General features: G+C 40.8%; 1 protein-coding gene across 3 annotated transcripts in view; it reads right to left on the bottom strand.

The window, feature by feature from the left end:
• Positions 1-553: 553 nt before the first annotated feature.
• Positions 554-21,347, bottom strand: part of MYPN (myopalladin) — a 74,628-nt gene continuing 53,834 nt past the window's right edge. For 2 of the 3 annotated variants that reach the window (XM_082408579.1, XM_082408580.1), the window contains 8 exons: positions 15,272-15,493; positions 13,811-13,960; positions 12,481-12,563; positions 11,153-11,279; positions 9,730-9,937; positions 8,003-8,168; positions 4,684-4,817; positions 554-1,825 (listed from right to left, as the gene is read on the bottom strand). In XM_082408579.1, the coding sequence (XP_082264705.1) occupies positions 1,656-1,825; positions 4,684-4,817; positions 8,003-8,168; positions 9,730-9,937; positions 11,153-11,279; positions 12,481-12,563; positions 13,811-13,960; positions 15,272-15,493 (1,260 nt within the window). In that variant the 3' untranslated portion in view covers positions 554-1,655. Of the gene's footprint in view, positions 1,826-4,683; positions 4,818-8,002; positions 8,169-9,729; positions 9,938-11,152; positions 11,280-11,342; positions 12,057-12,480; positions 12,564-13,810; positions 13,961-15,271; positions 15,494-21,347 lie in introns of those variants that run through there. The other variant, XM_082408581.1, reaches the window with a different exon arrangement.

The following is a 21,347-nucleotide window of genomic DNA, read 5'->3' as shown; positions in this document are numbered from 1 at the left end:
AGGCAGGGACTGTGTCTTATCATATTTGTGTATGGCCCATAGTCTCTAGCATAGCGTCTTATACAGAGTGGACACACAAATGATTTTTTGAGTGAATGAATTTATTTTTATACTGGAAATCCTTGCCTTGAAGTGAAGAAAATTTCAAGCCTTTCTAAGCAATTACTATTTGTTCACTTGAGTAAGATGCCAGCTGAGGATGTCTGGCTCAGAGAACACCAAGGACTTGGGCACAAGGAGTTGGTAACAGACACTCCAATTCATTTCCCTGGTGAATCTGGAGCAAACTGTGCCGTGATGACCATCCCTAGGGCAATTTTTTGACTGGTGCATATGTCGTAGATTTCTCTAACATAAGATTCATTCATCCAACAAATAGTTATCGAATGTCTACTTTGTGCTAAGCACTCTTCTAGGCACTGGGATATCACAGTGAACTTAAGTCTAAAAATTCCTTAAGTGGAGAGTCAGGCTTTGAATTAGTGGGTTAGAATAAAGATGCACATTCTCTGTCCCTCCCGCTTTCTCAGTTAGCATAATATTTTCTGTACAGAAAATGCAATTTGGCTAATGATCTCAAAGCAGTTCACAACTATTAAAGACCTCTCCTTCTACAGCCACTGCTTTCCTTTTGCTTGGGCAAATGAAAAAACAAAAACCACTCTCCCATCACTTCCTCTCCTGGTTTGCATTTCTTCCTTTCTCACTGCTTCATATACTTGCAGACTTTTGGGGCGAGGGGAGAAGCGGGAGAGTCAATATTCTATGGGCAGATGATGATGATGCCTGAATATTTTTGCAAGTGGCAACTGAAGCTTGTAGTTTTAAAAGTGACCCCGCAGAAGATTTCCTTCTGGTTGGTTTATTAACAACCCTTTAGTTCTAGAGCCTAGGGATATATATATATATATATGTAGTCAGAAAGAAAAACCACTCACCATTGTATCCAAAAGGAAATGGTGCAGGCAGGGTGGTGGGTCCCTGTTTTGGCTATAGAATAAGTGCACTGTGCAATATTTAGTGTTTCAGTGATTTTTTTTTTTTTTGGTATCTCAATCACATTTTGGCACTTTATTATGTGGCTCAGTACACCCAGGGTAAGCAAATCAAAAGTGCTTCTCCACGTATGTGAGTTGTATGGCACAGACTCCTAGTGCTAAGTAGAAGCTGATTTAATAAATCCACCGAAACTACTGCTATGGATGCAATCAATGAAAGGTGGTGGAGACCCCCCTGCCTTTTTCCTTTGCATTGTTTAGTGAGTTAGTGATCCCTAAGGTCACTACTGTCCAACTCCTCTCAGCCCAAGCATCTGGCCCCTAATTGCTCCTAGAAGGGCCTGAATACCCCAACGCAGCAGGGGGCAGGGAAGCATGCTAGCTTTTTCCCAAAGCAGTGGATGGCAGCTGCATGACATCTTTGGTTCGTCTGTATTGTCTTCTCATTTTGTTGGAATCTTAAAAGGCACAGCCCTCCATCTCTCCCTGAGCTGAGACTGCAAGAGTCCCCAGCTGACTTACTCAAAGCTCTCCTTGCCACAGGTCGGGCAGAGTGGGAACTTACTCAAATCCAGTTGCTTGGAAACCATCGTATCTGGCTGGTCTTCCTTCCCCCTCCACAGTCCACCCCCTTACACAGCAGGCACCCAGACATTCTTAAAGTTCATCACTCTCCACTACACTCCGAGAAGAGCATGAATACACCATTGTGCTTTCCATGGAGGAGAAAGCAGAGAAAATGTCGAGTCCTTTACTGGTGAGAGATCCGTAGCGACTGCCACTGGGCCGGACAGACATGGGTGGTGGGATCTGGTGGTGCCACTGAGCTGGAAAATGGACCAAATAATGTGTTACAATCAAAGGAATACAGTCTAGCAGGTACACGGCAGGGGTGCATTCTGTCCTCATTCCAACACTTTCTGTGGGATCTTAGTAAAGCATTGAAATATATCTGGGTCTGAAATGCCTCATTTGTAAAAGAGAGAAATAAAATCTCTCCTTCCCTGTCGGGAAGAGGGAAATTGGGCTGGTGATCTCTTAATCCCCTAATTCCAAACCCTATGATTCTAATCCAGTAAAATCTGGGGCTGTAAGAAGGAAGAGTGGGTGACTAGGGTGATTTCTCAAAATTTTCTCCTGACCTAGCATGGAGTCTGCTGGGTAGAGAGGGCGGTAGGCTCTCAAGGCAGGGCACCTCAGAAGGTGGAGATGAGAAATCTATGGAAATGGAAGCCAAAAGATGAGTCCAGACCTCTGACCGCACACCTCATCACCCTAATCAGCGATTACCTACCTACCGTCCTAATCAGGTTCTAATGAGTTACAGCAAGAAGACTGAAAAGTAACACGTGTAATCAACCATGGTTCAGGGACAAAAGAGAATATTAGAATTTCCACGTTCACCAAGCACTGTCCAAAGGGGACCCTGGTTTTCGCAGCCAGGATCCTTAGGCTTGAACATGGCCTAAATGAAATATCCATCCAAGCTGCTCAGTCCTGTGTGTTGTCACTGATTCTGAAATTACCAAGCAGTCTTCTCATGAGGTTTCCAAGAAGCTTGCTGTGGAGAAGGGGAAGCACCAGGTGGGGAACGCTGACGCTCTGGGTCCTACGAAGCTATGGACCCTTGTAGCATTCCCACTGATAAACGGGTCCTTTGTTGATTTCATTCTTTTGAATTAGTTTTTCGGGATCTAAATGCCTCTGAGTGAATTGATAAAATCAAAATTGGAAAGCTACAAAACAGGACAAAACTTACAGCGATTCCACAAGAGAGCAGGCACTCAGTAAGGCAGCCATGAACTGGTTTAAAGTCCCTCCCCGCCGCCCTCCGCCCCTTAGCCTTTCCTGGCCCTCTCGGACACCTTAACCTGACAGCAGGTACTATTAGAAGCCGTCTTTTCGAAGAGAGAGGAATGCCTACTGTCCCCATTCCTCGCACAGGTAGGAAGTGATTGCGGGGCGGCGTACGGGATTGATTTTACCCCAAAGCCTCCATGCCTTGCCCCACTCCCCCGTCCCAGCTGAGGATACAGCGCTTCGCGTCGTTAGTGCTGAGGAATCAGGACGGGGGCCAGGGGAGAGGTGAGCCGGGACTAACTGAACTGGGGACTCCGCCGCGGATGAGCGGGACTGGGACAGAGTCATCGGTTTCAGGGCTTACTGGTATGAGTTTCTTAGTTGGAGACCTATTTCCTTCTGACATGGTGAAGTGGGTGAAATGGTTAAGGCATTAGCCTGGATTAAGAAACGTATCACTGGCGTGTCTCTCCTCGGATCCTCCCAGGGGAAAGTACATTGGAGCCAGCGTCCCTCACGGCTGAATTTCTTTTCAAGTCCACAAATTAAGGAAAATAACCAGAAAGCTATATATTTTCTCTAAATATTAGACTTAGGGAAAATGGCAGGCCAAGACCCCTCCTGTATGGTACCAAAGAAAGGAGGTACCCGGGGCTTCCCTGGCGGTCCAGCGGTTAAGACCCCGCGCTTCCACTGCAGGGGGGCGCGGGTTCGATCCCTGGTGGGGGAATTAAGATCCTGCATGGCGCGCGGCACGGCCAAAAAAAAAAAAGGAAAAAAGATGAAAAATGGGGGGCGGGTGTACCTGGTGTGCACCTATAAATAGCAGGGACCTCAGGTTCTAGGCAGAGTTACTGTTTCTTATTTGTTATTCTGGTTAATCATGTTAAACCAGTAATGAATAAGAAACTTATTAAGCCAACAAATTAGTTCTTTTAAAAGAGGGGGGGAAAAAAGGATTACTCTTTTGGGTTAAGGAATATGTCTTCAAAAATACCAGTTAATGTCAAAATTATAGAGGAGAGGAGTACAGTACACAAATACATTAATAAAGATTAATCTGTTAAATCTTTTTGAAAATTAGAAACATGGCTCAAAGGAACGATATAAAACCTGGATTTGCATTCCAGCTGTAGTCACTTAATCTCTCTGAGTCTCTGCGTTTCTTCCTCATTTAAATGAGGGTAACAACAATTACAATCATCTCATGGGTTTAGGAGGATCTTAGGGTACCATTTCATAAATTACAAGTCACTGTACAAAAGTCATCTGATATCAGTATCATTAGGACAGCTCTCTATTATTAGTCTGATTGTGAGATTGGAGTAATAAATATTTGTGGAATTAATTAACAAATGAATGGGGTCTGGAAAATTCTGCTGGGTGGAGGTATGGCTGGGGAATGACGCGCAGTGGGGAGGGAGTTACAGTGGGTGACCCATGGCAGCAAGGAGATGGCCTGAAGATGCTGGGTAATTAGAAGTACAAGCGCATGTACACTCTGAAGTAGTTGTAATTCCTAGTATTAGAAGTACAGAAAAATTAACCTCTTTTTGGAAGAAGTTTAACCTTATAGTGAAATGAGAGAGTGTACAAAAGCCTGAGGTGACTAGGATAAAATGACTTTAAAAATCCATCTCTTAAGCACTAAAATATGATCTAACCAATTCATTTATGAAAACATACTACACCTATCCTAAAAGAAAAAAGATTTTTTTGGCCACGCCCTGCGGCTTGCGGGATCTCAGTTCCCCGACCAGGGACTGAACCGGGGCCTAGTCAGTGAAAGCTCCAAGTTCTAACCACTGGACGACCAGAGAATTCCCCGCAAAAAGATTTTTAAGCTCCCTGTCACACACGGATCAACCGATGCCATTACACTTACCGTATATATCCAACCTGGCAGTGCATGACACGATGCCAGCTTCATTCTTGGCTGACAATGTGTACCATCCAGCGTCTGATTTCTTGGCTGGCTGAATGAGGAGGCAGACATACCCAGTTGTGTCCTGGTGCATGCTGGAGAAAAGAAAGAATATATCCGTATTGTATCTGGGGGCAGAAGCGGCCTTGTTGAGTTTAGGGCTCCGGGAAACTCGGGCAAATCAGGCAGTGCAGTGCTTCTCCTCCCCTCCCTGACCCTAGCAGGAGGGAAGGGGATTCAGCTTTAAGCAAGCATCAGAGGCAAGCTTGAAGGTGGAAAGAAGAGGGTCAATAGCCATGGCTGAGACCTGTTCTTGACCTCTCCACTCTCCTCCCAGGAGGACTCCCACTTGTCACAACCAAAGTACAGAAAAAATCTCTTTTCCGAACCAGGCTGGACATTGCAAGAACTTTGTAAAAAAGCTACGGGAGAGTAGACCAAAACGAGAGGCCAGGGATGGATGAACTGTTAGAATGGATGGGGTCTTTTCTTTCCTTCCTTCCTTCCTTCCTTCCTGCCTGCCTGCCTGCCTGCCTTCCTGCCTTCCTTCCTTCCTAATTGAAGTATCGTCGATTTACAATGCTGTGTTAGTTTCTGGTGTACAGCAAAGTGATTCAGTTATACATATAACTTTTTCAGATTCTTCTCCATTATAGATTTATTACAAGGTACTGAATACTGTTCCCTGTGCTATACAGTAGGGCCTTGTTGTTTATCTATTTTATATATAGTAGTGTGTATCTGTTAATCCTAAGCTCCTAATTTATCCCTCCCTCCACCCTTTCCCCTTTGGTAACATTAAGTTTGTTTTCTATGTCTGTGTGTCTATTTCTGTTTTGTAAATAAGTTCATTTGTATCATTTTTTTAGATTCCACATATAAGCGATATCATATGATATTTGTCTTTCTCTGTCTGACTTACTTCACTTAGTATGATAATCTCTAGGTCCATCCATGTTGCTGCGAATGGCATTATTTCATTCTTTTTTATGGGTGAGTAATATTCCATTGTGTGTATGTATGTATGTGTGTGTGTGTATATATATGTGTGTATATATATTCAGATATATATATATATATATATACACACACACACACACACACACACACACCACAACTTCTTTATCCATTCATCTGTTGATGGACACTTAAGTTGCTTCCATGTTTTGGCTATTATAAATAGTGCCGCTGTGAACATTGGGGTGCATGTATCTTTTTGAATTAGAGTTTTTGTTTTTTCTGGATATATGCCGAGGAGTGGGATTGCTGGATCATATGGTAACTCTATTTTTAGTTTTTAAAGGAACCTCCATACTGTTCTACATAGTGGCTGCACCAGTTTACATTCTCACCAACAGTGTAGGAAGGTTCCCTTTTCTCCACACCCTCTCCATCATTTATTATTTTTAGACTTTTTGATGATGGCCATTCTGACTGGTGTGAGGTGATACCTCATTGTAGTTTTGATTTGAATTTCTTTAATAATTAGCAGTGTTGAGCATCTTTTCATGTGCCTGTTGGCCATCTGGCTGTGTTCTTTGAAGAAATGTCTATTTAGGTCTTCTGCCCAGTTTTTGATTGGGTTGTTTGTTTTTTGATATTGAGCTGTATGAGCTGTTTGTATATTTTGGAAATTAAGCCCTTGTTGGTCGCATTGTTTGCAAATATCTACTCTCGTTCTGTAGGTTTTCATTTCATTTTGTTTATGGTTTCCTGTGCTTTGCAAAAGCATGTAAGTTTCATTAGGTCCCATTTGTTTATTTTTGCTTTTATTTCTACAGTATTGCCTTGGGAGACTGACCTAAGAAAACATTGGTATGATTTATGTTAGTGAATGTTTTGCCTATGTTCTCTTCTAGGAGTTTTATGGTGTCATGTCTTATATTTAAGTCTTTAATCCATTTTGAGTTTATTTTTGTGTATGGTGTGAGTGAGTGTTCTAACTTCATTGATTTACATGCGGCTGTCCAGCTTTCCCAACGCCACTTGCTGAAGAGACTGTCTTTTCTTCATTGTATATTCTTGCCTCCTTTGTCGAAGATTAATTGTCTCTAGGTGTGTAGGTTTATTTCTGGGCTCTCTATTCTGTTCCATTGATCCATATGGCTGTTTTTGTGCCAATACCACGCTGGGATATCCAAGAGCATGGGATATCTTTCCATTTCTTTGTAGCATCTTCAGTTTCCTTTATCAATGTTTATAGTTCTCAGCATATAAGTCTTTCACTTCCTTGGTCAGGTTTATTCCTAAGTATTTTGTTTTTTTTTGATACAATTTTAAAATGGATTGTTTTTCTTTACTTTCTCTTTCTGATATTTCATTGTTAGTGTGAAGAAATGCAACAGATTTCTGTATGTTAATCTTGTATCCTGCTACCTTGCTGAATTTGTTTATCAGTTCTAATAGTTTTTGTATGCAGTCTTTAGGGTGGAGGGGGTATTTCTTAATATATCCAACTGGGCATGTGCAGCATTTAGCTTAATACAGTTCAGGAGCAAATCAGCATGTTCTTTCCTTCTGTTTTCTCTATGTCAGTAGTTCTTAACTAACCTTGACTGCATATTGCAATCCTAGATAATTACACCAGAATTTCAGGCTGTGTTTGACACGTTTCATTAATTTACACTGAAGTGTTAACTCAAGAATATTCTCTGTTCTTGCTTATATTTTACCAGAGAAAAATCCTGACCTATATGTACATAGACTTTTTTAGATGCCCAAATTCTGTAAAACCCAATACTTTCTAGGACAAATTCAGTTTACTGTGAAGAAATAATTCTCAGTAGCAATTTCTGTACATAAGCCGCCTTTGTAGCATAAAACCAAAATGGCAAAGAATGAAGGATGGTTAGGGAGAATTAAGGAAAGCTCCCACTTTAAGAAACTGTATCCTTAAAGTTACTTAAAAAACAGCCATGTAGTGATGGATGGAGAAGGAGTATTACTTTAATATTTTATTTTGCTTTACCTTATTTTAGCTTTTTACCGTCAAAAGGTTTTCTGTGTGCTAATATGACTGAAGACACATGACAAAAAATAGGCACGATCTTTATAAATTCCTCATACCTTTTTAAGCTTAAAAATTAAAGTTTTAAAACTGTGGGACATGTGTACAATGCACTACCCCTCAGCAACAGAAAGGAATAAATTCTTGATAAGCACAGTAACGTGTGAAACAGATACATTATGCTAAGTGGAAGAAACCAGATTCAAAAGGCTACAGACTTATTTGGGCGGCCTGACAGGCCTCACTGAACTTGACCGAGGGTGGAGGCTGTACCTGATCCTGTCTCTGGTGAAGGGGATGGTCTCGTTGCCTTTCTTCCAGTAGAACACAGGTGGAGGCATGCCTATGACCCTGCACTCCAGTCTCACCGGGTGGCCTTCGGGAACACCGCTGTTCTGCAGTTTCTCCAGGATTACAGGCGCTTTCTTCACTTCTTTGGCTGAATGAGAGAAGGGCAGTGCTAGTTTGAAGCGTAAGTGCCTTGGGGTCCATGCCTCAAACAAATTACAGTTCTGGAGTCTAGCAGAGTGAGCACCCACCCACCTTTACCTCTTCTTTAGAACACTTCTCAAGCCTCGTAGTGAAGATCACTGCCTTGATAAAAGCTCCAGAAATGAAGCTTGATAAAAAAGAAATGAGGAAACTGTCTCTGCCTATCTTATGAGGGACTACACTCAAGGATTTGGGTCACACACATGGGATGCATATGGTAGGTGTGGAATTGAGGGAGTTTCTTTTATTGCTCAGCAGTAAATTTTGAGAAACAATATAGGTACTAAATATATCTTTTTTTTCTTTTTTAGAGGAGTTTATTTTGTAGAAGATATATTAATTTTCCCTCAACTTTTTATCTTGAAAAATTTTATAGCTACAGAAAAGTTGAAAGAAGTATACTATTTTAAAAAAACCACACACACAAATTATGCTTCCTAAGGAGGCTTTCTTCCCCCCCCACCGAACCAATTAAGGCAAAGCTACCTCATATCTCAGGGTTCCCTAGTCAATAGCAAAATAGTGGGAAAAAAGTAAAAGCTGCAATCAACGTATCCTTGCAGGATGAGCTTTTCCTACTCTGTTGGTGAGATGGAATTAAGGATGAGAAAAAGAAAAAACTATACTGAGGAGACAGCTACTAGCTTAGAGAGAGGATTAGCATTCTGAAGCTACCCTGATTTCCTTCAGGGGCCATATGAGGGCGGGAGAAAGCCCAGCACAAGATTTCATACATTCTGAAATCTAATTCTGGCTGGACTACTGCCCCGAGGGTCTGGCACCTCCCAGGTGACAATGACTTTTTGTCCTTATCTGTGACAGTGTTTTGTTCACATCATCTTATAAGGTTAGGGTTTGTTTGTTTAGTTATAGATTCAAGTGCCTTCCACGTTCCAGGCACTGAGTCAGACATCAGAGATACACGGAAGAACAAGTCAGAATCTCTGACCTCAGAGGCTCATGGTGTCTTCAGGGAGGCAAAAGGGAAAATAGTTACACCGAAGCCACCAGTGCTGTAAGAGTCTCTCCTTTACTAAGTGCTATGGAAACAGAGGAGGATGTAACCTGGTGGATCCACTGTGCCTTTGTGGTGACATTTGAATTAAGTCTTAGAGAATGAGTAGGAGGTTGCTAGGCAAAGAAGGGCATTCCATGTAGAGGGACCACAGATGCAAAGGCATGGAAGCTTGGGGTGGGGGGAGACCCTGGAGTGTTCCAGGAGTGATGAGCTTGTAGGGCAAGTGACCTGAATTTGTGATAGTCAATTGGTAATTACAATGACTACCATTTATTACAAGCATGATATACACAAAGTACCATATTATGTTTTTAGCTTACTGATATGTTTTGGAAAGCAACGTAGGAAACATGGCCCTTATTACAGTGAAGGAGAAACTAAGATGAGACTCGGTGGGGCAAAGGACTAAGGAATTACATCAGAGGCTCTGCATGTTTCCGCAATCACTTTGGAGGGAGTTCTGTTTAGGGGTCCCAGCAGCAAACCTTACCTACTACAGTGAGGTCCAGACTAAAGGAATTCTGCCCGGTTTTGTTGGTAGCAACGCAGGTGTAGGTCCCTGCGTCACGTTGAGTGAGCGGGTCAATGAGCAAAGAGTGGACTCCGGTCTCCCTGACCAGCATCATGTGGGAGGTGTTGGGGAGCACAGGCTGGCCATTGAGCAGCCACGTCAGCTCCGGAGGCGGTAAGCCACTCACCTAACAAACAACAGGACAGATGAGGCAAATGACAGACTGAGGACAGACAGATTTATTTGGTGGCTGAATTCTTCTTCCTTGTCTGGCACCACATCGATAGTGACAGAACGTCAGTGCTGAGAAGCCTCTCCTCAGGAACATCGGGACAAGAGGGGTCTAGGTGGGTGGCCGTATGCATTTAAACTGTATAGTATTTGGACCCCAGTTCAGGTCATGATTATATTCTAGATTAGAATGAATAAGAATTAAAAAGCTAAATAGATAGATAAAATAGGCCTGTGGGATCAGTTTCAGAGATATTGCTTACATACCTAGTAAGCAAGAGGTAGCCAAGGAAGGCACAGACATTAAACCAGTGTTCTCAAAGCTGGCTGTGTGTCATAATCACATGAGGAGTATTTGACAATCCTGATGCCCACTTACTATATTAAATCAGAATCTTTGGGGATGGGACCCAGTCATGGGTGTCTTTTAGGGTTTAGGGTGGAAGAAGTTAATCCCAAATATTATTTAGGTAACTAATGGGAGAGCAAGAACCACCTAGAGAAGTGGATTCTATAAATGCTTAACCTTAAGCCTTTACTAATTTGTGTCTAAATCTCCATAGCATTCTACATCGTTCGGACAGAAGGGGTGACTTCAGTTACTGTTCATACTGAGAAATATTCATACTGTTCAACTGAACCTAGTTTCTGGTGGAAGAGTTAGAATGTAGACTAGCTAAAGGTGATGGATGTTGACTAGTAAGAGAAATCAGCTTCTGTTTTCATAAACTGCCTTGGAGCCATCTTTTCATGACTATAATTTTTTCAAAGGCTGTACCTCACAGCAATTCACTTCAAGGATGCAAAAATCATCCTTATGCCTTTATGGTAATAAAGACCTTCCAGGTACAATATGGAAAATGTCTGAATTACATCACCTCTTTGGTTGTCTTTACAAGCATAGAGTTAACTTGGTACAGTATCAATGTAATTTTTATTAAGATATAAACACTTAAAGATTTTATGAAATACTTTTGTCTGGTATTAAATGCTCCAAAAAGAACCTTGTGGGCAAAAAAGTGCTCTCTCTCTCTCTCTCTCTGTTCCTCAGTCCCCTTTCCCCGAAAAAACAACAACCATAAAACAAATACAAACAAAAATAGATGCATACAAACAAACAAATACAAAATATGAACAGATTTGGAACCAAGAATGGTGTACTAGAGTCTACCTTACAGTCCAGGCGACAGAGGCGCCCCTCGTGAGCTACCATATCCCCAGGAGCCTGCAGGAAATGTGGTCGGAAAAATCGTTCCTGTAGGGGCTCTTTGTCTCTTTCTTGCGCTCGGGACCTTACTCTAAAACAGCAAGCATGTTCAGGCATTACCCACAGAAACCGCTTCAGAACTTATGACAGTATAGACATTTAGGCATGGCTCTCGGGCCTGGAGAAAGATTTTTTTGGGGGGTGGGGGTGGCTGGACCATGAAGGGATAATAAATAATAGTGTGGAGCTGATGTAAAAAGCAAAGTACTAAGCATCTCACCCACTGTAGGGTTATCTTGTGAGATCTGTAATCAAATAATCAGGCTTTAGCTTCTTTCTCTCTGAAGTCATTCTGGGTTAAGTGACTCAGCTCCCCTTGCCTTGGGTTTGACCAGTTGTTCAGAAGTTTCAGAATAAACAAATCAGTATTCAATCTGAACCTCAAATGAGAGCCAAAAGAGAAGTCCTGTTTATCACCCAGAACAAGGCAGCTGCAATCCCTGTGTCTCTGAGTAATACAATTTAATCTGGCTAATAAATTATGTCAGACCATTAAAGATGATCATGAACTTAAACTGGTTAAGACTGACCACAGTAACAGCTGTTCTTGAAGAAGGAAAAAAACAAAAACAAAAAAAAACTGAAGAAGAAGGTAGAGTTGCAACGGTGGTAAAATACTGTATCTGAAACATGGGTCACTATTTTTGTTCCTTTGGTAAGTCTAATGTAATTCATCCATGTCAGCAACTATGAAATGCTTTGCTAAGACTCTGTGGCACCACCAAGACTCAAGAGAAAGCCAGGCTCTTTCTTCTTAGTGTTTAGTAAAATCGGAGAGGAGGAAAGTCAGTTGCTGTGTTGGAGACAGCTGTTATATTGGAGACAATAACAACAACAGAAATCTTTTATCAGTATACATATACTCATTAACGGTTTCTGTTTTTTAAAGACAAGGTAATTTAATTCAGAGAGTCTGATTTATATATTATGTGCACAGGTGCTACTGATGGTTGCAATTTTTGAACCATTAAAAGTGTGCCGTGGACCAACGCTTCTCATATTTAATGCGCTTATGAATTACCTGGGGATCTTATTAAAATGTAGATTCTGATCAGTATGTCTGGGTGGGGCTTGGGATTCTGCATTTGCAACAAAAGCTCCCAAGTGATGCTGATGCTGTGGGTGGAGGACTACACATTAGTTGACAATTTGTAGACCAGATACTTCAGTGCTCATTGTGGTGGGTGGCTGCTTGGGAGGGGCTAAAGAAGGGAGATTCTTACTGTCTTTACCTGTGAGACTGACCAGCAGCTGTTAGTCGACTTCGAAGGGGCAAACCTTGTACCATCAAGTGGCCAGAACAGCTGATTCTCCCCTGAGAAACAGAAAATGAAGGAGATTAAAATAAAAACAATTCCACATTTTTTTCAGTACATATACATTCTTATGGACCAGAACATTATGAACTTTTTGGCTAACTATTATGAGTTTTTTTTTGTGTGTGTGTGAGGGGGGATGAAAACAATATAACTCCTTAAATCACTGTTAATATTCCAGGGGAAACGATTTATTTATTTATTTATTTATTTATTTATTTTTGGCTGTGTTGGGTCTTCGTTTCTGTGCGAGGGCTTTCTCTAGTTGTGGCGAGTGGGGGCCACTCTTCATCGCAGTGCGCGGGCCTCTCACTGTCGCGGCCTCTCTTGTTGCGGAGCACAGGCTCCAGACGTGCAGGCTCAGTAGCTGTGGCTCACGGGCCCAGTTGCTCCGTGGCATGTGGGATCTTCCCAGACCAGGGCTTGAATCCGTGTCCCCTGCATTGGCAGGCAGATTCTTAACCACTGCGCCACCAGGGAAGCCCGAAACGATTTTTAAGAATATTGTGACTTTCATTTTTAAGCTGAGAAATGAACAGACATAAATGTAAAAAAATTTGAATTCTTGTGCACTTAACATTATTTGTAGGCACATGCAGAGATCATGGTCAAGTATTTTTATACTTTCCTCAATAGAAGTTATCTTCAAAACTAACATTTTAATAGGAGTGGGTGAGTAGAAATTACAGTGAGTTCTGGTACAGTGAGTGAGGTACAGTGAGTTCTGTACCTCCTATTCTAAAAGTAATTGAAGATATTTACTCTGCCATATCTTTAAGGGGAATTTTAAGTCTTGGTCTCTTCAGAAAAGGAAAGTGAAAGATTATGGCTTTCCAACTTTTACCAAAAAAAATTTTTTTTATGAGTGAGGGATATTCACAAGTGATTTGCTTATTCTCTAAAGAACAAAAAATAGCAAATCATTCTTTGATAGAATAATTTGTTGACTCTTCAAGAGAGTCAGTGAGTTGATCAAAACAAGATTTACTCCAATAGTTCTGGGGCATATACTTAGTGAATAGATACTACTAATGTCCTTTGACAAAGGCTGAAGGGTGGCGTGACCCATCAGTGGCTAAGTGGTCTTGTAAGTTGTGATACTGTGCTCCAGTTCACACAGTCTCTATGCTCCTTATTCATTTTCCTCAGAAATCCTTAGTAACTTGCACTTCTCAAGGTTTATTCACAATGACATGAACCGCTCCTTCCTCAGAGTGCAGTACAGCGCGGAACCCTGCGTCTCCACCTGGGGGTTGGCCGCCATGATGGTGTAGTTGCCGTCGTCATCGCCGGTGGTGGAGTCAATGTGCAGAGAACACGTCCCGTCTCCTTCTCGCCTCATTTTGAAGTGCTCATTTCTTTTTGAAATCTGCTTCCCATCTTTGAACCAGTAAACCTGAAATGAAAAATGATCAAGGAGAATATACACTGTTCTGTACATCTTTTTTTTTTGGCCGCACCATGCAGCATGCACGATCTTAGTTCCCTGATCAGGGATGGACCCTGTGCCCACTGCATTAGGAGCGTGGAGTCTTAACTGCTGGACCACAAGGGGAGTCCCTGTTCTGTACATCTTTAGAGGATAATGATACAAGGAGTAGGATAAGGCAAGGATCGATTGCCATCTCTACAACTAGTAACCCATCCCTTATAAAACACTTAGAAAAAAATTTTTAAACATATTACAAATGACAGTATAATATGCTCCTCCACTTGTACATATACAATATTTAAGTAAGAAATTATGTATAATTTAGGATTGAGAAAAAACTTTTGACTATTTTTATTATATTTATAATTACTTAAAAAGCCACCCTAAGGACCAGAAATGTCTTCAGAAGCAAAATAATTAAAACCAGGAGCCTGGAACTTTTCCTATTATCCTTTTACAAACTCAAGTCTCCTGAAGTCCGAGATCTCAGGGCCTCGAATAGCTGACCTTACTTGAAAGGATAGTATGGTTTATTATACCAAATGGAATGAGGCCAGGATTCAACTGCTAAATTTCTCCTCTGACTAAAATTTAAGTATACATAGTTTTCAAGTTAAGTTCTGCCTGTATCAAGGAGATCTCTCAGAGACAGGGGAGTTAAAGTTCTGGTTGCAGCTGCCCTTCTCTACATTTCCTGGTTACCTAATCATACATACTAGCGCCATGTTAATGTTTGTGAAAGTAGGGTGGATAGGTTCCCTGCTATAGGCATACTGGGTGTAAATCCTTCTCTCGCTGACTGCCAAAAAGTCTGGTGACTCGTAAGATTTTTCAGCAGCCAATGATAATGATACAACATTTTCAGCATTTACCAACCTAACAGTAATAATACAAATATAGCTCACTTTGTACAACAGGCAGGCTGTAGATTTTCAATAGATGTTAAATAGAAAGAAAAGTATCAGTTTGGTGAGTTTGATGGTTGAGAGAATCAATAGCCCAAAATAGAGGATCATGACTAAGACATTTATTGTCAACTTTTATAAAAATTTTAACTTACCCATAAGTTATCTGATTTGGTTTTTGCCTGGCTATTTAATGATTCTATTCCTGATTGTATCTTTTTAGTCAGATTACTTGGGCTTTGTTAATTTTCTGGTATTGATTTTCATTCCCTCTGTAGATACTTCACTACAGTCTGGTAAGACTTTCTTGAAGGCACTGTCTGTAGTTTTGCACTGTTGGTTGGCCAACTGGCTGGTCATCTTCCCCTACCTTTGGGACAGGTATCCCAACAATTTTGCAGGTGAATGTCACTGGAGAGCCTTCGGTGACCCGGAAGTGCTTGAGTCTTTTGTCAAAGATGGGAGCTATACACTTGCCCGTGGGGATCTCATCATGTTGGATTTCATCATCTGATTCATCAACAGGGGTGCGTTCCAAGCGAAACTCTATTTCATTCATCAGCCTCTGCTCAAAGCTTGAAATTTTGTACTCCTGTCAAAATGGCAAACATGTTTTAATTTCAATTTTTGTGGGTGAGGAAGAATGTGTCCATCAATATAATGTGAGGATGAAACTTTTTAAGATTCAAATGTTAGATTTACATTGTGGAACCTCAGTAAACCAGGCATGTTCCATTTCCAGTTCCTCATCATGGAGCACTGAAGGAGATTTGTGTTTCTACTACAATCCCAAACTGTCCTAGTGAACCCTGATTCCTCACCTTCAGCATGGAGCCCCAGTAGAATATTGTAGGGAATGGAATGAAGATGGAATATAATTTTTGTAGCTACTAATAGTGTCCATTTCAATATGTAGAGCTGCCTATGTGGTATTTTGGCAAAATTATTCTGAACTGCATTCTGATACATGCCTGCATCACCAGCTTCCTGTCTCTACTAGACATTCCCATCTGCATACTTGAGGAAAACTTGTCTTGAATAAATCTCCCTTGACCCCATGTCTGCTTACACTGTGTCTCTGCTGCCCTCACAACGAAGCTATTTGAAATAATTTTCTATTGTTATAGTCTCATTTCCTTGTTGCCTGTTCTCTCACTAACATACTCCAATTAGGCTTGTGTTCTTATAGTTCCACTGAGATTGCTGCTGTCAGGGTCTTCACATTTGCCAGATCCACAGATAAGTTGTCACTTATCTGCTCTTACCTTACTTGACCTCTCAGTAGCATTAGACACAGATGGCTACTTTATCTCTTTTGAAACATTTTTTTTCTGTTGGTTTCCATGACACCCTACTGGTTTTCCTTCTCTTCCCCTAGCTGGTCCTTATCAGTCTCCTTTACTAGCTCTTCCTCCTCTGCTCTAGGTGATCTCATCCAATCTCACAGCTTCAGATACCTTCTGTATGCTGATGACTCCAAATCCATGTGTCTCAGCCTGGTCTCTCCCCAGAACTCATATACCCAATGATCTACTCTACATCATGGGAGTCATATACCCACCAGTATACTCTCTGTCATGGCTTGGGTGCCTCATGGGTGCACCCATGGACCAGCTTAGCATGGTCCAAACAACACGCACTTGATTTCTGTCCCCCAGGGAAGATACTCCTACCCTGCTCTTCCCCATCTTAGGAACTGGCACCACTCTTCATCCACTTGGTTAAGTGGTTAAGCTGGTGTTTCTCACCTTACCTATGGTAAAAACCAGATTTTAAAAATACATTTTTTCAACCTGTACTCTTGTAAAATAAAATAAAATAAAAATGAATTACTAGAAAAATGAAATAGAAAAAGCATGCAGAATTATTCAATAGACATAAAATTTCTCTGTCAAATGCTCTAGAAATTTCTTAATGGTTACTTTCAATTTCCATACTTATCTCAAGGTGGAGAGGTGACAGCTTGCAGACTGGCACAGGTCTAAGACCACACTTTGAGTGCACCAAGTTAACCTAAATCTAGAACTTATCCTGGATTCCTCTGATTCCCTATCCTGCCCTATTCTATCAAGCTTAAATGTCACCTCCCTAAAGCAACTTTCCCAGGCCACTTCATCTAAAGTAACTCCCAATTCTAATTCTCTACAGAGCATGGACTGCTATCTAGTGTTTTTCTTGTTTGTATATTGATTGAATGATTGAATATCTCTAAGCCTTAGAATGTTAGCATCAGAAAAACAGAGCTCTTGTCTGTCTTGCATCCCACTATATCAACCATATATGGAATAGTGAGTGCCTGCCACATGGCAGGTGCTCCATGAGTATCTGAAGAATGAAAGAATACATGAATGACATGGAGGCCGTCACTTGTTCCAACACTACTGTATCTTTGAGGAATCTGGAGCCATGTGCTTGGGGTGAGGGTGAGCCCTTTGGTTAAACTTGTGACTCTAGTTAACCATAATTTTATGATTTAGGTAGGCCTAAATTAGGTAGGTAGGAGATGGTACTAGGATGCCCCTGAAGTGGAATTTGGGGGCACATGGCTGATTTGCATCTGCCCCTAGTCATAGGCAGAGTAATTGAGTTCAGGACTCATGAGATATGTTCTCAAGCTATTAAATCACGTCATTCATGTCCTCTAGCTATTGTCTTATACATATCATCACCTGAATTTGTGCAGAATTGGAACTTAGGGAACACGGACACCAAATGTTTCTTGGTTTTAATTTCTTAGAACCAATTTTAAATCTTCCCTCTCAGCCTCATCTCAGACTGGGTAAACAAAATACATCTACAGCTCTTTCAGGGTAGAAAAATGATTAATCTCCAGTTAAGCGTATTAATTTTTAATCAGATAAACAAACTAATTAAAGTAAAAGATTGTTCACTTCTAATTTGAAACCTAATTTAGTTTAAAAGTATTAAGACCGTTTTCTACATTTTGGGTTGTTTTTTATTTTTAAAGTTAATACTTAAAGCTTCCAACTATCTACCTATTAGTTTGAACTATATGAAGTTGCCATTTTTGAAGGTTAAAAGAGGTAAAATATCAGCAATTTCAAATTATTCAACCTAATACTATACAGCGAGTATATTTTCCATAAATACATTAACTAATCCCACAAATTTGAAATGTTTCCTAGTCTTGACAGTTTAAAATCCCATAAGGAATATATTTTTCTTCTTTGTTGAATTGCATTCATGCTCCTAAATGGGTATTATTTTTCCTTTTAACAAATTTGTTTATTTTTTGGATGCTTAGGAGTAAAACCAATGAGTCATTTTATTCTCTTACTATGTGAGGTAGGTGCTAAATAGCTTTATTATTTTAAAAATAATAGTCAAAAGCATAATTCATATAGTTTGCAAACCTCACACACAGATGCTGGAGTTCAGGATAACCCAGGCTTTTTGTGAGGGTGGCAAGAGATCTAAGCTTCTTATGGCTTCTCATCTTGTTTCATTTAAGTCCCCAAATTCCCAATCCATTCCATACCGCCTCTAGCCACTATTTTAGTAGAGTCCTTGCTCCAACCTAAATAACCTTCTCTGCAGCTTCTCCTACTGCATGATGGGTGAGGGCTGGTAAGTTCCTGGCTAATTACATTGTCAGAGTTATTATGGGGGGGGGGGAATGAATTCCTGAAATTCTATATTGAAAGTATGATCTAATTTTTCCAAACAAGTATTACTGTACATTGTGGTAAGTTATGATTATATCTATACTTCAGGAACAAATGGGTGATATATAAGGCTTTTGAGCACTTGCCTGAGAATACAAATACCACATTGTCTCCATGTATTCCAAACAACTATTTTTAGGAACTTGATTTTACCAAGTTGGGACCTGATTTTATGGAATTTATAAATGTTTGAATTGATTTAACCAAAGGAACTATGGAAGCGATATGATGAAAATACGCACGTTTTGTTTTTCTGTAAGTGTACACCTATTGGTTATATATTTACTATTCTACCAGTACTACAAGTTGGGAGGTGATGAAAACAGAACACTCAATGAGTTATCTAAAATATACTATCTGTAACTATGTACTGAGGATACAATTGTATTCTACTGAGGCACCAAGATGAGTTAGATATCAAAAAACAAGTGAGTTGGGAGACAAACTATCCTCCAGAAATCTCAAAGCAGGTGCTTGAGGACAGGTTAGATGATTGATATTCTTCACCTTCATCAGAGATACAAAAGAGTCAGGAGGGAGAAAATCCAGTGAGAAGACTTTGGAAAGAGCTATTAATGTCTGTGAGCATCCCACCTCCACCTCCACCCCCAGAGTACCTGCCTTTCACCTCCAGTCTATTGAGAGAGATTAAATAGACCCATTTGTAGTGTTTACTGTGTTCCTCCAGTGGATTGGTATCTGATTCCTGCCTAAAAAATCTAGAGTGAGGAGCACAGTGGGTTTTTGTTGGTGGGCAAGCTGAAGGTTGCTTTCAGTGGCCCACACTCCTGCATTGTGTCAGGTCAGAGGACCTGTGATGGTTGCTGTCATACATATATGGGCCACATATGAGACAGAGCCAGTGTGGAGTCAGCTTTTGTCCCTCTGTGGCTGGGAAAGGAAGGAGTTGGGAACAGCATTTAGTGAAGCAGGGGAGGAGGGAGTGAAAAAGAGAGAAGCTGGCCATACTTCCTTCCTGGCTTTAGATTTCCCATTTGTAGAGGTCCCTGGGGTGTGCGTTGTGAGGTGTGGATGGGGGCGTTTGTGTGTGGGGTCTTATTTTTGAATAAGGATTGGGGTGTTGGTTACCATGAGGACTGGTCATTTTGTATTACTGGATCAAGGCTGTATTTTGCAACAAACTAAATGTAGAACGTTATATGAACTAAAATTGGTCAAAATGGTTTTGAGATTACCTCACATTTGAGATTGCCAGGAGAAGGATTAGCCCCACTAGATAAATTTAAAGGGATAAAGGGAGAAAAAAATAAAATTGCTTTTAAGGTACAATTGTTGAAGGTACCAGTTATATGGTATAATGTATAAGTTACAGATGCACAACAAAATAAGAATACTGTAGGTCAAGGAGTTTCCACAAAAGATTTCATAAAATATTTGGGAAGTTGAACCTCAGGAACAAGGAAACCCATGTAACTGTGTGGCAGGGGTATGTGACCTGTTTCTAAAGCAGTGAACCTTTACAACTGAGATGTTTACAAAGATGCACACCATCTCCACAGCAGGAATTCATTTTTTTTTTTTTTTGGTAGTGCTTTGCAACTAAGAGTTGGTTATCCCAAGGATAACTAATCCTCTTATACATAAATCAAGGTTGTTGTTCCAAGTTGTGACTGAGGGGGTTCAGATTTTGTAAGGACATTTGCAAACAAGCAGTGTGTTTAAGTTAAATTTGAATGTGCTTTCTGCACTGTTCTGCACAAAGGTTGTACTACTGATCCACTGTCAGCAGCTGTACACTTTGAATTTCCAGAACTGGATTTGGGCTGTGTTCTCCATTTTCCCTTGCCTTGTCCCCTTTGTGAGTAAAAGTAGGAGTTTCTGCGTCAGCTGCTTGTAGGTGATGTCTGTGCTCAAAGGAGAGAATATTTTTCTGTGTAAATCTGGTCTGTATGGCAAGCAAGTCAAAGACATATGGCCCATCCTTTCCAGGCTTATGTTAAAGACCTTAAGTGAAAATGAATTGCATAGAATTTCAGTTGCTCTACGAAAGAAAATGAAAAGCTAAAAAAATTACATCAGAAGAGTATGCCACTTGAAAATATAATTCTTTTTTTTTTTTTTTCTTTAAAGATAATCCTCTTAAGGCTGATAGTTTGACAACTTGAGGCATTTGGTTTCTGAGACACATCTGCAGAAGTTTTCTTCAAATTGTCAGAGTGGTGGAGAGTGCTTTCCTCCTGCTAAGAATCACAGTGTAATGACACAACCCAATCAGATATGGCATTGCCAGGGTTCCAAATTTCCAAAACGTGGGCCATGATCTGGCACTCACTGCCCTGAGCGTGCTGCTGGCTTCCTCTACTCTGGGTCTGAGTCTGGGCTTCAGGGGCAAATAATCAAATAGGATCAAACCAGCTGGAAGAGCCTGCCCAAAGGGTTCCCAACCAACTCTGGGTACAGTGTTCACTAGAAGAAGTTTTATGTGTTAGAGAAAGTATTCTCCTTTTGTTCCTGGGTGAGCCACAGTATGGACAGCAGATAAGAGATTCCTAGATTAACTTGGAGGTTAACCTACACAGAGGATGTCTTCTTTTATGATTTATCCAATACTACATGCTTCCTTCAATAGAAATAACCAGGCTTCATGGCTTACCCCCTGTCCCTGCTGCCAAATTCTTAGAATACTATAATAGGCGCTGGGGACACAGCATTCTATAAAACACACACTCTACCTTCAAGGAGGTTGCATAAAAATACTTTAAATCCAAATTTTGTCTTTAAGAATAAATAATTACTAAG

Source organism: Balaenoptera borealis (genome assembly GCF_965194805.1).
Source record: "Balaenoptera borealis genome assembly, chromosome: 10".
NCBI classification, from domain to species: domain Eukaryota; kingdom Metazoa; phylum Chordata; class Mammalia; order Artiodactyla; family Balaenopteridae; genus Balaenoptera; species Balaenoptera borealis.
Note: the sequence above shows the minus strand (reverse complement) of the source record. Positions and strands in the feature narration are given on the sequence as shown.